The sequence below is a fragment of the Panthera leo genome, chromosome D4, assembly GCF_018350215.1.
Source record: "Panthera leo isolate Ple1 chromosome D4, P.leo_Ple1_pat1.1, whole genome shotgun sequence".
Classification (NCBI taxonomy): Eukaryota; Metazoa; Chordata; class Mammalia; order Carnivora; family Felidae; genus Panthera; species Panthera leo.
The window spans coordinates 30837444-30852982 of NC_056691.1; the positions used below are offsets into that span (position 1 = coordinate 30837444).

The following is a 15539-nucleotide window of genomic DNA, read 5'->3' on the forward strand; positions in this document are numbered from 1 at the left end:
AAAACTTCTTTGACCTTGGCCACAGCAACTTCTTACTCAACACATCTCCAGAGGCAAGGGAAACAAAAGCAAAAATGAACTATTGGGACCTCATCAAAATAAAAAGCTTCTGCACAGTGAAGGAAACAATCAGCAAAACTAAAAGGCAGCCAATGGAATGGGAGAAAATATCTGCAAATGACATATCAGATAAAGGGTTAGTATCCAAAATCTATAAAGAACTTATCAAACTCAGGGTGCCTGGGTGGCTCAGTCGGTTAAGTGTCCAACTTTGGCTCAGGTCATGATCTCACAGTTCGTGAGTTCGAGCCCCACATCAGGCTCTGTGATGACAGCTCAGAGCCTGAAGCCTGTTTTGGATTGTGTCTCCCTCTCTCTCTGTCCCTCCCCCCTCACATTCTGTCTCTCTCTCTCTTGAAAATAAACATTAAAAAAAAAAAAAGAACTTATCAAACTCAACACCCAAAAAACAAATAACCCAGTGAAGAAATGGGCAAAAGATATGAATAGATACTTCTCCAAAGAAGACATCCCGATGGCCAACTGACACATGAAAAAATGCTCATTCATCATCAGGGAAATACAAGTCAAAACCACAGTGAGATACCACCTCACACCTGTCAGAATGGCTAACATTAACAACTCAGGCAACAACAGATGTTGGCAAGGATGTGGAGAAAGAGGATCTCTTTCCACTGCTGGTGGGAATGCAAACTGGTGCAGCCACTCTGGAATACAGTATGGAGGTTCCTCAAAAAATTAAAAATAGAACTACCCTATGACCCAGCAATTGCACTTCTAGGTATTTATCCAAGGGATACAGGGATGCTGTTTCGAAGAGGCACATGCACTCCAATGTTCTTAGCAGCCCTATCAACAATAGCCAAAGTATGGAAAGAGCCCAAATGTCCATCGATGGATGAATGGATAAAGAAGAGGTAGTATATACATACAATGGAGTATTCCTCGGCAATCAAAAGGAATGAAATCTTGCCATTTGCAACTACATGGATGGAACTAGAGGGTATTATGCTAAGCGAAATTAGTCAGAGAAAGACAAATATCATATATGACTTCACTCATGAGGAATTTGATATAAAACAGATGTACATAAGGGAAGGGGAGCAAAAATAATATAAAAACAGGGAGGGGCACAAAACATAAGGGACTCTTAAATATAGGGAACAAACAGAGGGTTGCTGGAGGATTGTGGGAGGGGATGGGCTAAATGGATAAGGGACATTAAGGAAGACACTTGTTGGGATGAACAATGGGTGTTATACATAGGAAATGAATTACTGGAATCTACTCCTGAAATCATTGTTGCACTATACTCTAACTTGGATGTAAATTTAAAAATTAATTAATTTTAAAAAGTCAAATCACAGAATCCAAAAACAGTTGCAACATACACATCTGGCGAATGACTTGTATTGATAACATAGAAATAATTTCGACTAATCAAGAAGATAAAGCAAAGAGTCCAATTAAAACAAAGAACTGAACAGGTACTTTACATAAAAGAATATTTACATGGCCCAACACAAATAATGGTGTTTGAAATTAGCATTTGTTACAGAAAAGCAAATTATAAATTTCAACAAGAGACCACTATACAGCCACCAGGATAACGAAAATCAAAAAAGACTGACAGTAGCAAGTGTTGGTGAGAATTTGGTACAGTCAGAACGCTGGTAGTATAAATTGGTTCAAGCACTTTAGAAAGCTAATTGTAATATATATTAAAGCTGAACATATGTTTATTCCATACATCAGCCATTCTATTTCTAGGTATAACCAAGAGAAATGAAGATATACTAAGAGACACAAAGGATTGTTCATAGCAGCTTTATTCATAATAGTGCCCAAATGGGAAAATAAAAGTAAAAAACTCACCACCAAGAGAATGAGCCAATAAAGTTATCATATGATCATATAATGAAATACTTTCTGCTCAGCAATAAAAAGGAAGTAATGGGGGTGCCTGGGTGGCTCAGTTGGTTAAGAGTCTGACTCTTGGTTTCGGCTCAGGTCATGGTCTCACAGTTTATGAGTTCGAGCCCCACATTAGGCTCTGCGCAGACAGTGCAAAGTCTAATTGGGATTCTCTTTCTGTCTCTCACTCAAAAAAAAAAAAAAAAAAAAAAAGTAATGAAACATACAGCAGCAAGACGGATAATCTAAACCATGTTATGTACACAGAAAAAAGCCAGATCCCCCCATCTCCTAAAAAAGGGTACAGATTATGATTCTGTTTATACAATGTTAAAAAATGAAGTTATCCTTTTTTTGGACATATGATGTTAGAATAGCACTTGCCTCTGCAGAGCAGGGCAGTGGTTATTAACTGGGAACTGGAAGGAAGGAAAGTTTAGGGTGACAAAAATGTTCTCCATCTTAATCTGAGTGGTAAGTTACATTTGCACATATGTATACATATGTAAAAATCCACCCAGTTCATACTTAAGAGTGTACTTCACCAGTATAAACGATCTCATTTACAGAAATAAATAAAAGGAAAAAATAAAGAATGCATACAAGAGAAAAATTGACAAAAATTCATAGTTAATAATTTGAGAAGGTAGGAACAGGTCTATTACATTATTATCCCTTTGTATCTTTCTATAAATTAAAAATTTCCCCAAATGTCACTAGTAGAAATGAAAAAGCCTGGTCTAGCAGACACTAAGTCCAAAGACAATTAAACAGGGAAATATATATGTCCTACATGTCAGAAGGATTAATTCTTTAATAATTAAAAAGCTTTCTTTTAAAAAAAATTTTTTTTAAATGTTTTATTTATTTTTGAGACAGAGAGAGACAGAGCATGAGCAGGGGAGGGGCAGAGAGAGAGGGAGACACAGAATCCGAAACAGGCTCCAGGCTCTGAGCTGTCAGCACAGAGCCCGATGCGGGGCTCGAACTCACGGACCGTGAGATCATGACCTGAGCCGAAGTCGGACCCTTAACCGACTGAGCCACCCAGGCGCCCCTAAAAAGCTTTCAAAACGAGCAAAAGGGAGGAAGGCTGATTAACAACTATACACACACAAACACACACAAACCACTTAAAAAATATACTAAATATGCACAATCTCAGCTCTCATACACTTCTGGAACAGGGATCATCATCTTTCTGCCCTTACGTCAAGAAAACCTCTGGAGTCTTGACTCTTACTTCACCCCTTTCACGTTTTTTACAGTCTGCTAGTACTTCCAGATTGAACACAAAACTGCTTTTATTGCATGAATTTATTGCATGTTAGAACTCAGGATGAAGCCAAACCCTTAAGGAAAACATCTAACAACTTCTAGTGTTATGTGCCTCTTGTCTGACACAAAATGCATACACTGAGGTCATCAGGGTGGGCCCTACCCCAATTTGACTAGTGTCCTTTTAAGAAAAATCTGGACACAGATATGAACAGAGGGAAGATGATGTGAAGACATAGGGAAAAAGCATCTATAAGCAAAGAAAAGAGGCCTGGAACAGATTCTTCCCTCAACAGTCTTCAGAAGGAATCAACCCTGTCCATTCCCTGATTTTGGATTTCCAGCCTCTAGACTGTAAGAAAATAAAGTCGTTGTTTAAGCCACCCAGTCTGTGGTACTTTATTATGGCAGCCTTAGCAAACTAATATACCTAGTCTGGTCCCAACATTTATCTCATTCGCTCTTAATATTCCTTAAGAGGAATTCTAAAGTGGAATAGGCAGAGATTCTTACTGGACCCTCAAAATGCAGTAACCTCCCTCTACTCTGCAACAATTAAAATCCCACTTGTTTTTCAGGACTGACGTGATCCTTTTCAATTATCCACCTTTGATTGACTTAGTCTTTCTCTGACAAATTGCAAATCCTGATGCTGATTCAATTCAAACAATCGATTAGCTAATTCATTTAATCTTAACTTGTTTCCCATGTATAAGGAAGAAAGCTCCACATTATTCCTAGCACCTCCTATGTATTATCCCCTCTAAGGGGACTGTACTTGCCCACAAGAAGTTTAGTTCTTCTCAGAAGCACACAGACAGTCTGGAGATGATCCAGTCTTAAAGATGAGGAGGCTAAATGACAACATCTTATTTATTAATTAAATGACAGCATTTTAGAGAAAAGCATGAGATGGGGGTGGTGATGTCAGGAAAACATCCTCTTGGAGCATCCTTTATTAAGAACAGGTCTTTTTTGTAATGCATACAAATATGCACAGGTTTCTAGGACAAAAGATAGTAATGGCACGGGCTCTGCCTTATAAGAAGTAAGGTGGTCTGAAAATAGGAATCTAAATTCTTAGGGTGCCTGGGTGGCTCAGATGGTTAAGCCTCCAACTCTTGACTTCTGTGCAGGTCATGATATTATGGTTCATAGGATCTAGCCTGGAGTCGGACTCTGTGCTGTCAGTGCGGAGCCTGCTTGGGATTCACTCTCTCCTCTCTCTCTGACCCTCTCTGGCTCATGTATGCATGTGTGCGTGCACACACGCGGCTCTCAAAATAAATAAACATTAAAAAAAAAAAAAAGAAATCCAAATTTTTTCAGTGGCCCAGTTCTATATAGAGAGGAGATAATCTTTTATTAAAAACAATTTAATGAGCATTCTCAACTAAAGAAGAGGGCTTAGAATGGAGCATATGAAAATGAACCCATGGTAGTTCCACACCTTGAAGCTAATAGCCTAACTGGAGAGACAAATACATTATCAGGTGACTTACACCAATGCATGAAGTTATAATGGGGCTGTGCAGATTCAGAAAAGGGGAAATTAGCACAGAGGGAGACAAGGGGAAAGAGAAGAGTATTACTTCCTGGATGAGGCAACCAAAGTAAAGAGCCAGACATCATCTCCATTAGAATAGCCACTATCAGAAAATAGCAAGTGTTGGTAAGGATGTAGAGTAACTGGAATCCCTGTGCACTGCTGGTGGGAATATAAAATGGCACGGCCACTGTGGAACAGTACGGTGGTTCCTCAAAAAATTAAATGTGGAATTACCACATGAACCAGCAATGCCACTTCTGGAAATAAATACCCACGAGACTGGCATTCTCGGAAGAGGTATCTGTACACCTATGCTCATAGCAGCATTATTCACAATAACCAAAAGGTGGAAGTAACCTAAGTGTCTAACACCTGATGAAGGGATAAATAAAATGTGGTATATACACACAATGTACTATTATTCAGCCTTAAAAAAAGGAAGGAAATTCTGATACATGCACGAAACTTGAGAACTTCATGCTAAGTGAAATAAATGAGTCACAAAAAAACAATTACTATATGATTCTACTTATATGAGTAGGGACATTAATGGACAGAAAGTAGAGTGGTGGCTGCCAGAGGCCAAATGCTGAGAAGAATGATGAGCTGTTGTTTAATGGATATATAGCTTGGGGCACCTGGGTGGCTCAGTCGGTCAAGTGCCTGACTCTTGATTTTGGCTCAGGTCATGATCACATGGTTAGTGAGACGGGCTCCTCAATAACATCACAGAGCCTGCTTAAGATTCTCTCTCCTTCTCTCTCTGCCCCTCCCCTGCTCATGACCTCTCTCAAAATAAATAGATAAACATTTACAAAAAATAATGGATATACAGCTTTAGTTCTGCAAGATGAAGAGTTCTGGAGACTGGGTGCATAGAAATACGAATGTACTTAATATTACTGAACTGTACAGTTGAAAAATGGCTACAATGATATATATTATCTGCATTTTGCTACAATTAAAAATAAAATGAAAAAAGAAAAATAAAGAGCCAAGTGTCTTAGATGCTTGGGCTGCCATAACAAAATACCACAGACTGGGTAGACTAAATAGACATTTATTTCCTCACAGTTCTAGAGGCTAGAAGTCCAAGATCAGAGTATCACCATGGTTGGGTTCTGGTGACATTGTCTTCCTGGTTTACAGATGGCCACTTCTTGCTGTGTCCTCACATGGCCTTTGCCTGGTGCCTATGTGTAGAGAGAGAAATCTGTCTCTCTCTGTCTTTCTTTTCTTGTAAGACCATCAATCCTACTGGATTAGGATCCCACTGTTGTGCTTCACTTAATCTCCATTACCTCCTAAAAGCTCTATCTCTAGGGGTGCCTAGATGGCTAGTTGGTTGAGCGTCAGACTCTTGACTTTGGCTCAGGTCATGATCTCAGTTTGTGGGTTCGAGCTCCACGTCAGGGCTCTGTACTGACAGCACAGGGCCTGCTTGGGATTCTCTCCCTACTCCTTCCTCACTTACATGTGCACTCTCTCTCAAAATAAATAAATAGACATTTTTAAAAAATGCTCTATCTCTAAATACAGTCACACTGGGGGGTAGGGATTCAACATATAAATTTGGGGTGGGGGAACACAATTCAATCCACAGCACCAGATGCACAGGATGAGGATGCGGTTCTAAAGGTCAATCCAGAGGAGACAATGAAAAGATAATATGAAGCAGTTAGGGATAGGAGGATATGTTTAAAAAACTCAATGAGGTTTGGTTTAGTAATTTTTTTTTTTTACCTTTTAGTAATATTTTTAATAGCAAATTTTTTTAATGTCATATTCCCCACTAGATTGTGAACACTATTAGTGAAGAAAAGTATCTGTATTGTTTAAGCTGTAACTATGGCACATGCTACTTTCTTGGAACATCTTGGTTGCTCAATAGTTATCAAAAAAGTCAGAACACCAAAAAAAGTGGAAAAATAAATAAATAAATAAAAGGAAGGGGTAATGCTTCCAAAGCCTGAACATTGTCTTGAGAAATTAGGAATTTTATCATATAGGGTAAAGAGCCATGAGGTGATTTACACAAGGACAAGACGTTACTTCATTAGCATTTAGATGAACTACCCATGTGGAAGGTATGCTTGAGTAGGTGACAAAAGAAATGGGCAGGTTAGTAAAGAAGCTATTCCAACAGTTCAGTTGTGATACTGTGAGATAGCAAAAAAGGAATAAAGTAGCAGAATGCATTTATTTGTTTTTAGGTTTATTTATTTTGAGAGAGAGAGAGAGAGAGAGAGAGAGAGAGCACAAGTGGGGGAGGAACACAGAGAGAGGGAGGGGGAGGGAGGGAGGGGGAGAGAGAGAGAGAGAGAGAGAGAGAGAGAGAGAGAGAGAGAGAGAATCCCAAGCAGGTTCAGCACAGAGCCTGATGTGGGGCTCAAACTCATGAATCACGAGATCGTGACCTGAGCCAACAACAAGAGCTGGACGCTTAACTGAGACACCCACACACCCCAAGAATGCATTTAAAATATGCATTTAGGTTTAACCGTATAAAATAGCTGTCATCTTTGACAAATAGGAAAGTAGCAAGACGTGAGTACACACCAGATGTGGCAGAAGTTGCGAGACTGAGAACAAAAGGAGCCTGGGATGCACTGCACTTTTGTGGCTTGGGTGCCTGGCTGACTAGGGAGGGAAAGATGAGGGGATAGTTTGGGGAGGGCTGTAAATCTTAACTTTTACTTTGAATCAGTTGAGCTGGAGATGCCTTTTGGATACCTACAGAGAGATGTCGAGTGAACTATGTCCAATATGGTAGTCACTAGCCACGTGTGACTATTTGAAACCTAAATTAAAAATTCGGTTACTCAGTCACACTAGCTGCATTTTGAGTGTTCAACAGGTACATGTGGCTAGTGGCCACCGTTTGGGACAATGCAGATAAAGATCATTTCCATCATCACAAAAAGTGCTACTGGTCACAGGGGGCTGCAGAGACACATTTGCAAGAACTAACAAATACATCACTGTTCAAACCAGAGCGGGGATGAAAGGAGTCAAGAAGACTAGCTGGAAAAATAGGGAGAAGGAATGGAAACTTGTGAAGGGACATGTGAAAGGGCAAGAGAAGGAAGGTGACTCCACAAAAGAAACAGGCATAAACCGACACAGACACTAACATGGGAGACCGTCCAGAAGGACACAGTAGGGGTGGAGTCAGACACTGCAGACAGATCTGTGCGAGACCCACTGGATTGAACTGTAATTAGGTCACCGGTGAGTGTAGGTCACAGGCACATGCAGCGGCCTGAAATGTGAATGGAAAGTGCAGTAGCATTTGCTAGAGAATAGAAGTTTAAGCTGTCTGCTAAACAGCTTGTTCAATACGGGCACTTGAGAGAAATATGTACACAGAGCTATTTTTAGGACATGAATGTACCAGCTATTCATGCTGGGCTCCAGTTAGTCTAAGTGTCATCTCTGGGTCCAGCAGGATGATCAGAGAAAGGTCTACTTCTTCTGTTTTATTGACACAGACAACTGTATTAATGAAAGCCCTGCTTTGATAATGTGCCCTTTACTTCCACTGAGGAAAAAGTGGAAACAACATTCTATAATTATTTCAGGGTTGTTCTGGAAAGATCTGCACTATCACCTACCTGAAGACCAACAAAGACATTTTTCCTGACTTCAGTAACTTTAGACTCCGCGAGGAATGTTTGGTTTAAGATTCTCATCAATGCATATCTGAAACAAATATTGTCTGTCTGACTCTCTGCCATGGCTTATTAGGTCAGGAAGAAATCTGCCCCTGCACTTTGAAAAATCTGGAAAGTCAGAGGACTGCCATCTATCCACATGCCAACTCTGCTGTACTACTCATCTGCTTTCCTGTATCTTCCTTGAATGGTTTTGATCCATTTCTTTATTATTATTAAAAAATTTTTTGTGTGTCTATTTATTTTTGAGAGAAAGAGAGACAAAGTGCAAGTGGGGTAGGGGCAGACAGAGAGGGGGAGACACAGAATCTGAAGCAGCCTCCAGGCTCTGAGCTGTCAGCACAGAGCCTAAACATGGGGCTTGAACTCACAAACTGTGAGGGTTTTGATCTATTTCTATTTCTACTTTTCTATGTTAATTAACCACCCATAAAATCCATTATAAAAAAAGGTGCACACATACAACTCACCTGAGTTGTGTCCATTTTCTGCTGTTGTTGGGAGAGTACGGACAACTGTGAAGGATAAGCTGGGAATAAGGAAAGAGGAAAGGAATCATGAGAGGTCTGGTGAGATTCTGCATTCAGTTGCCTAAAAGTCTCATCACACCAGCTGGGGAAAAGCCTCCCTATGGAAAAATGTCCTGTTGACCCTTGAGAAGGGGCAGGAAGCACCACACAGTGCTTCATTCCCTGAATATGTAGTACATCTCTGATATGATCACATGGATGTAACCTTGCTATTTTTCACTAGGTGACTGTGAATTATTTCCCCGTTGATTATTAATATCCTATTAATATTATTTATACTTTGAGCTAGAGAATCAACAGAAAACTCTGGGAAAAAAAGATGCTTAGTGACCAAATATTTTAAAATACTTTTGTTCTTCTGAACAAAGGACTTTTGGTAAGACTTTTGATAAGACACTTCTAATGACTTACGTGTGACAGAATGAACAGCACTATGCTTTCCTCCTAGCTCTGTCCTGGGTGACCAGGGGACATACATCTGAGGCTCCAGTTTTTTAAAAGTTTCAAAAGAGTCAGAGATAGAAATCTACTCCTATACTGTCATTTTGTAATTCTTTATGTTCAGGATAAAGGAAAACTCAGCATATCCCTAGATGCCCCTTCTGATGGACACAATGAGAGAGTGGCTCAGAATCTGCAAATAAGTGAAGAATGAAGAAAATAGGGGGCTGTTTAGGGACGGAGAATGAATTTCCTTGGCTCTGGCTTGGCTTTTCTTGTACGGCCTGACAATCACCAATCTCTTCCAACCCCAGCTCACCACCTTCTGCAAGCTGGACCAGTTTCCACTGTCATACAGTCTGTGATGGCTTCTGGATGTGGTGACATCACCAAGTCTGGCTCTTTCTGGAAAAGGTAATAACAAAATGCTTCTGGTGGAACAAATTAGGACCCACTCCTTTCTGGGTTCTTCTGCATTTGTTCTGAAGCTTTGGTGAGGATGGTCCCTGTCAGATAAACTTTTCTTCCAGGTGGGACTCCTGTCCCCAGGGCTCCTCTCCTGCTTGCCACACAAGCCGCTTTGTTCCAAAGACGTTGAGATTTAGGCCTAGGAAACAAATTCCTTTTAGTTGAAACTTTCATTGAGAGCAAAATTTCTTAGCTTCAGCACTACTGATATTTTGGGCTGCAGAATTCTTTGTGATGGGGGGTGGGGGGGTCCTGTACGTTGTAGGATGCCTAGCAGTGTTTCTGGTGTCTACCCACCAGATGTTAGGAGCAATCTTTCTCTGTTGTGACAAACCATATCATCTCCAGCCATTTCCAAAAGTCCTCTGGAGAGCAAAATTGCCCTAGTTGGGCACCACTAGTGTAGGGCCTGATTTTCTTCAAGATCATTATAACTGTTCTATTATTATAGCCACTAGCCACATCCCACTACTGAGCACTTGAAATGTGGCTAGTGCCACATGTTGAAGAATATTTTGTACATATTGAGATAAACACAGTATGTTCTTAAAATTAATTTCACGTTTTAGTTTTTAATATGGCTACTAGAACATTTAAAATTACCAATGTGGCTCACCTTATCTACTGGACAGCACTGCACTAGATATCAGACTGTGCCTTCTGAAGACAGCCTGGACAGCACAGGAGGTACCAGGAGCCTCAGTCTTATCCAGAGGCTCTGGAGACATGCCAGAAGCCCCAGAATAGATGCACGTGTCAGCAAGTGACATTTACGTCAGAGAGTGACATCATGCTAACTTTACAATCATAGTCACTCTGCTACTGCCGTGAAGCCTACAATGCTGGGTTTTAGGGAGGCAGGGTATTAGGAACAGCTGAATTTAGGAGTAAAGCCTATCAGTATTTGCATCCTGGCTTCATCGCCTTTTTGACCTGTGGTCTGTAATTTCACTCTTCTGAGCCCCCATTTTCTTTCTTTCTCTCTTTCTCTTTCTTTCTTTCTTTTTTTTTTTTAAGGATATGGTTATTCCTATAAATGGGGTGGCTGCAAAAACTAAGTTAAATACTAAATAAAAAAGAACAAAGTGTCTTTCAAATATGATGGGAGCCAACACTATATTTTGGCTTATTGCCTACTACTTACTAGTGTTACTAACACTTGGCTAAATGCATTATAGATTATGACTTACCTCTTTCTGAACAACGCCACAAAGCAGTTTTTAACTACTATCCTTATTTTCAGATAAGAACCTCACTTATGCCCAAGTGACAAAGGCGGAATTTATCCGGTCTTTCTGGCTTCCAAGTTCAACGCCAGGGCGCGCTTTGTGCCGGGCTCACGGTCAGTATCCAATACGGAAACGCGCATTACCCTCCCGCCGCCGGCCTGGATCTTCCCCGCTCCCGCTGCAGTCAGCTCCCGCACCCCAGTCTGCAGGGAACATCTTCCGACAGCACTCGCCCCATCTGGGCCCCTGGAGCCCACACCCACCCGTCTTTGCCAGGTCTACGTTCCTGCCGGGGTCGGCACTTGGGGTGAACGGGGAGTTCCCGAGACGTCGTGGTCCCTTCCTGTGGGCACGAGCCCGCCCCTTTCCCTCCCAGCGTGCGGAGTAGGCCTCTCTCACCTGAGGGCAAACCCGGAGCATCCGCACAGCCAGGGAGGACGGAAGCCGGTAAATGGGGGTGACTGCACATGCGCAGGGAAAAGCCCAGGATATCCGTTGCTAGAATGCCGCGCGGTCAGCCGGAACATCCAGAACTACATTTCCATGAAAATACCGCGACCGCTCGCAGGTTTCGTGTACGTTGGGGCAGTCCACGTGGCAGGGAGGCAGACGGTAAAGGGGGCGTTATTAATGAGATGGTATCAACAGTCTGTATTGCTCTCTGGCGCCCAAATTCTACCAAAGTCCCAGAGGTTATGGGTTAAACTTTGACATACCATCAAATACAGTGTGCTCCTGGATCAGATCGTGGTTGGAGAAAACAAAAAGACGTTTGGGAACAACTGGGGAAATTTGTGTATGGATCGGATCTTAAAAATATTAAGGGAAGTTACGTTAGTTTTGTTAATTGTGATAATAACTATTGGGATTATGTAGGAAGATTTAGTTTTTTTAGAGATGCATATTAGAATACTTAGCATTATATTATATATTTGTAATTAAATAACAACCAGAAAAGGCAAATATAGTAACATGTTAAGGATTTCTACGTCTAATATGTGGGTATGATCATTTTACTGTTTTCTCCTTTTCTATGTGCTAGGAAGTTTTGTAATATAAAGTTCATAAAAGGGGAAATTTTAAACTATTTTTCCGAAAGTGTGCCTTTTAACTCAGAGCTGCCAAAAGGAAGAAAGGTACATGTGTCAAATAACAAAACTAAAACAGTAACAATTTGATGTCTTTTATTCAAGGGAAAACAAACCATAAACACTCTTCGGAGGGATGTTGGTCAAGAGTGAATTTGATTAATAGGGATTTCCTAATAAGGCCAAGTAAGCTAGCTAAAGCTGAGTTGCAAGATTGTGACTGGCATATATTAGGTTTCTTTGACAATGAGAGGAGTACCATTAGATCAGGCTGACTTAGGTTGAGATTTGTGACCTTGGCCCCCGTTTTGTGGGTACCAGTATGCAATTAACTTTACCATGTGTAAACAGTTTTTGTGACTAAGACTGTAAAATGTAACATAAAAAAAGAATATCTGTGATCCTCAGAGTTTATTTCTGAGAAAAAAAGAAAAAGTAAGCTGTTCAATCTTTCATAAGTAATATCTGAAAGTACACACAACTCAGTTAGAAAACAATTATCATGCAAATTATGCATCTCCTAGGGATAAACTTGCATTTGCACACTTCTGAAATTAGGAACCAAATTAGGAACCTATGAACACATTTTATGACTGCCTTCGTGTGTGTGTGTGTGTGTGTGTGTGTGTGTGTGTGTGTGTGTGTTATACATATATACAAAACATACATATACTTACATATAAACACATACTTTTCTTGGTTATTTTGTAACATTATTATATATAGCAATGATAAAAAGATAGGTTTTTTTTTAAGTTTATTTTGAGAGAGAGAGAGAGTGTGTGTGTGTTTTGGGGAGGGGGGTGGGGGACAGAGAGAGAAGGAGAGAGAATCCCAAGCAGGCTCAGCACTGTCAGTGAAGAACCTAATGTGGAGCTCGAACCCTGGAGACGAAGTCTGATGCTTGGGGCAACTGAGCCACCCAGGTGCCCCAAAAGATAGTTTAAAAAAAAAATTTTTAGGGGAGCCTGGGTGGCTCGGTCGGTTAAGCTTCCGACTTCGGCTCAGGTCATGATCTCACGGTCCATGAGTTCGAGCCCCGCGTCAGGCTCTGTGCTGACAGCTCGGAGCCTGGAGCCTGTTTCGGATTCTGTGTCTCCCTCTCTCTCTGACCCTCCCCTGTTCATGTTCTGCCTCTCTCTGTCTCAAAAATAAATAAACGTTAAAAAAAAATAAAAACAAATTTTTTTAAACGTTTATTTATTTCTAAGAGAGCACAAGTGGGGCAGGGACAGAGAGAGAGGGAGACACAGAAGCCAAAGCAAGCTCCGGGCTGTCAGCACAGAGGCTGAAGCAGGGCTTGAACCCACAGACCGAGAGATCATAGCCTGAGCCAAAGTCAGACCCTTAACTGACTGAGCTACCACTCATACCAAATAGTTTTGATTAGCAAGAAAATAGAAGGATTGATGTTGCCAGTAAGTTATTGCAACTGGTGTGAATCCAGGTATAAAACGTTTCTGTTGACACTTAAAAAACTTTAATAAATACCATCTTTCTAGATGAAAAGAATATAATTAATGTTCCCATCAGAATCCTAAAAAAGTTTTCTCTGTGTTCTTTCTCTTTGACATTTATTTTGTTTGTTAAACCTAAAGAAATGATCCCAACTTTTATTCCAATAAAAACTTTTAGTAATGATCAGAAGAGAATTGAAAATGCCTAGCAATGTGTTTGTATTAACATGTATGATATTGCTAAAGTATTTAAAAACTGATCCTGGTGCAATAAAAGTTTAAGTCTAGGTAGAAAAGAAAGTGAGAAGGTAGTATGTGTCAGAGCTGGGATTTAAAGCAGTGGAAAGAGAACATTCAATAATTTTGTTAGAACAAGGTAAGTGCTGGAACACAATAAGGCCATATCCGTGGAATTCATATTACAATAAATAACTTTCATAGGGATTCAAATATAAGCAATTAAAGACAATTTCTAAAGTTTTAAAATTTCAATTTCTGAATTTTCCAAGTTCTTAAAGAATACAAATGTTTTAAAAATATAAGGCCTTTCCGTTCCTTTCCTAGGAAACCCTATCTCTTCACTCTTATCCCATGCCTGAGACCCTACCCTACACCGAAGGAAAACTGGCCTGTGTGTGCTGAGATGGGCTGCAGAACAATGACACCAAACACCAAGCAGACAAAATCATTTTTTGACCCTTATGATGTAACACAAACAAGGTCATTGTTTTGCATGAGTAAAGACAAAAACAAGGTTGCTCTGCTACTTTCAAAATACCAAACATCCCCCTCTCACCTGATACAAGTGACTGTTGCTTGTTTTTTTTTTTTTTGTTTTTGTTTTGTTTTGCTTTGCTTTAACAACACCCAATCCTGAATAAACTCAGCTGCTTTGGAACCACTGCAAAATGAAGTAACTAACACTCAAATCCTATAATTCCTTCCTAACATCTGTTACTGAAGCACTTTATCATTCCTATCATCCAATGTAATATGTGCTCTGTCTTACTGCAATGACTACTAAAATCTAAATTGTTCAACTGCATGTGTGTTGCTGGTGGTATTTGGCCGAATTACATTGACATCTTCTACAGTTATTAGTTGGAATTCTGTTAGAAAGATTTGTCCCTTCTCTCCAATATATTTATTTTCAATCATTTGTTTTTATCTGCATGGACACGTGGAGATTTATTTCACTCTTTGGACTATTTTACTAGATTTATTATTTTGCTAAATATGTGCCATCTTTGGCTATTGGGAGTTCTTTCAGGCTGGCTCTGTGTCCTTTTTTTTTTTTTTTTTTCCTTTTCTCTTAATAGGCTTTATTTTTTAGAACAGTTTTAGTTTATGACAAAATTCATAAAATACAGACAATTCCTATATACTTCCTGCCTCCACACAAGTACAGCCTTCCCCCTATAAACATCTCACACCAAAGGATGGTATATTTGTTACATTTAAAGAGCCTGCTTTGATATATCATTATCCACCCAAATACACAGTTTACATTAGAATTCACTCTTGGTATTACACATTCTATAGGCTTTGACAAATGTTGCCACCATTAAAATATCATACAGAATTGTTTTACTGTCTTAGAACTCCTCTGTGCTCTTCCTGTTCATCCTTCCCTCCTCTTCATCTCCTGATAACCACTCATTTTTTTCTGTCTCCATTATTTTGTCTTTCTCAGAATGTCATTATATTTGAAATTATATTGTATGAAGCCTTTTCAGATTGGCTTCTTTGACTTACTAAGGTGCATTTAAGGTTCCTCCATGTCTTTCCATGGCTCAATGGCTCATTTCTTTTTAGCACTGAATAATATCCTATTGTCTGGATGTACCACAGTTTATTTATTCATTCACCTACTGAAGGTCATCTTGGTTA

General features: G+C 40.0%; 1 protein-coding gene and 1 long non-coding RNA gene across 2 annotated transcripts in view; one reads left to right on the top strand and one right to left on the bottom strand.

Annotated features, from left to right (window-relative positions):
• ZNF510 (zinc finger protein 510) overlaps positions 1-10007 on the bottom strand; it is a 35324-nt gene extending 25317 nt beyond the window's left edge. Inside the window, exons 1-3 of the mRNA XM_042912457.1 lie at positions 9727-10007; positions 8907-8965; positions 8377-8464 (exon numbers count right to left, since the gene is read on the bottom strand). Of these exons, the coding sequence (XP_042768391.1) occupies positions 8377-8454 (78 nt within the window). The 5' untranslated portion in view covers positions 8455-8464; positions 8907-8965; positions 9727-10007. The remainder of the gene's footprint in view (positions 1-8376; positions 8465-8906; positions 8966-9726) is intronic.
• A 1590-nt stretch (positions 10008-11597) lies between these two features.
• On the top strand, positions 11598-14694 carry LOC122204778. Its single transcript, XR_006195781.1, has 2 exons — positions 11598-11679; positions 14214-14694. It is a non-coding gene; the product is annotated as an uncharacterized LOC122204778 (long non-coding RNA).
• Positions 14695-15539: the final 845 nt, after the last annotated feature.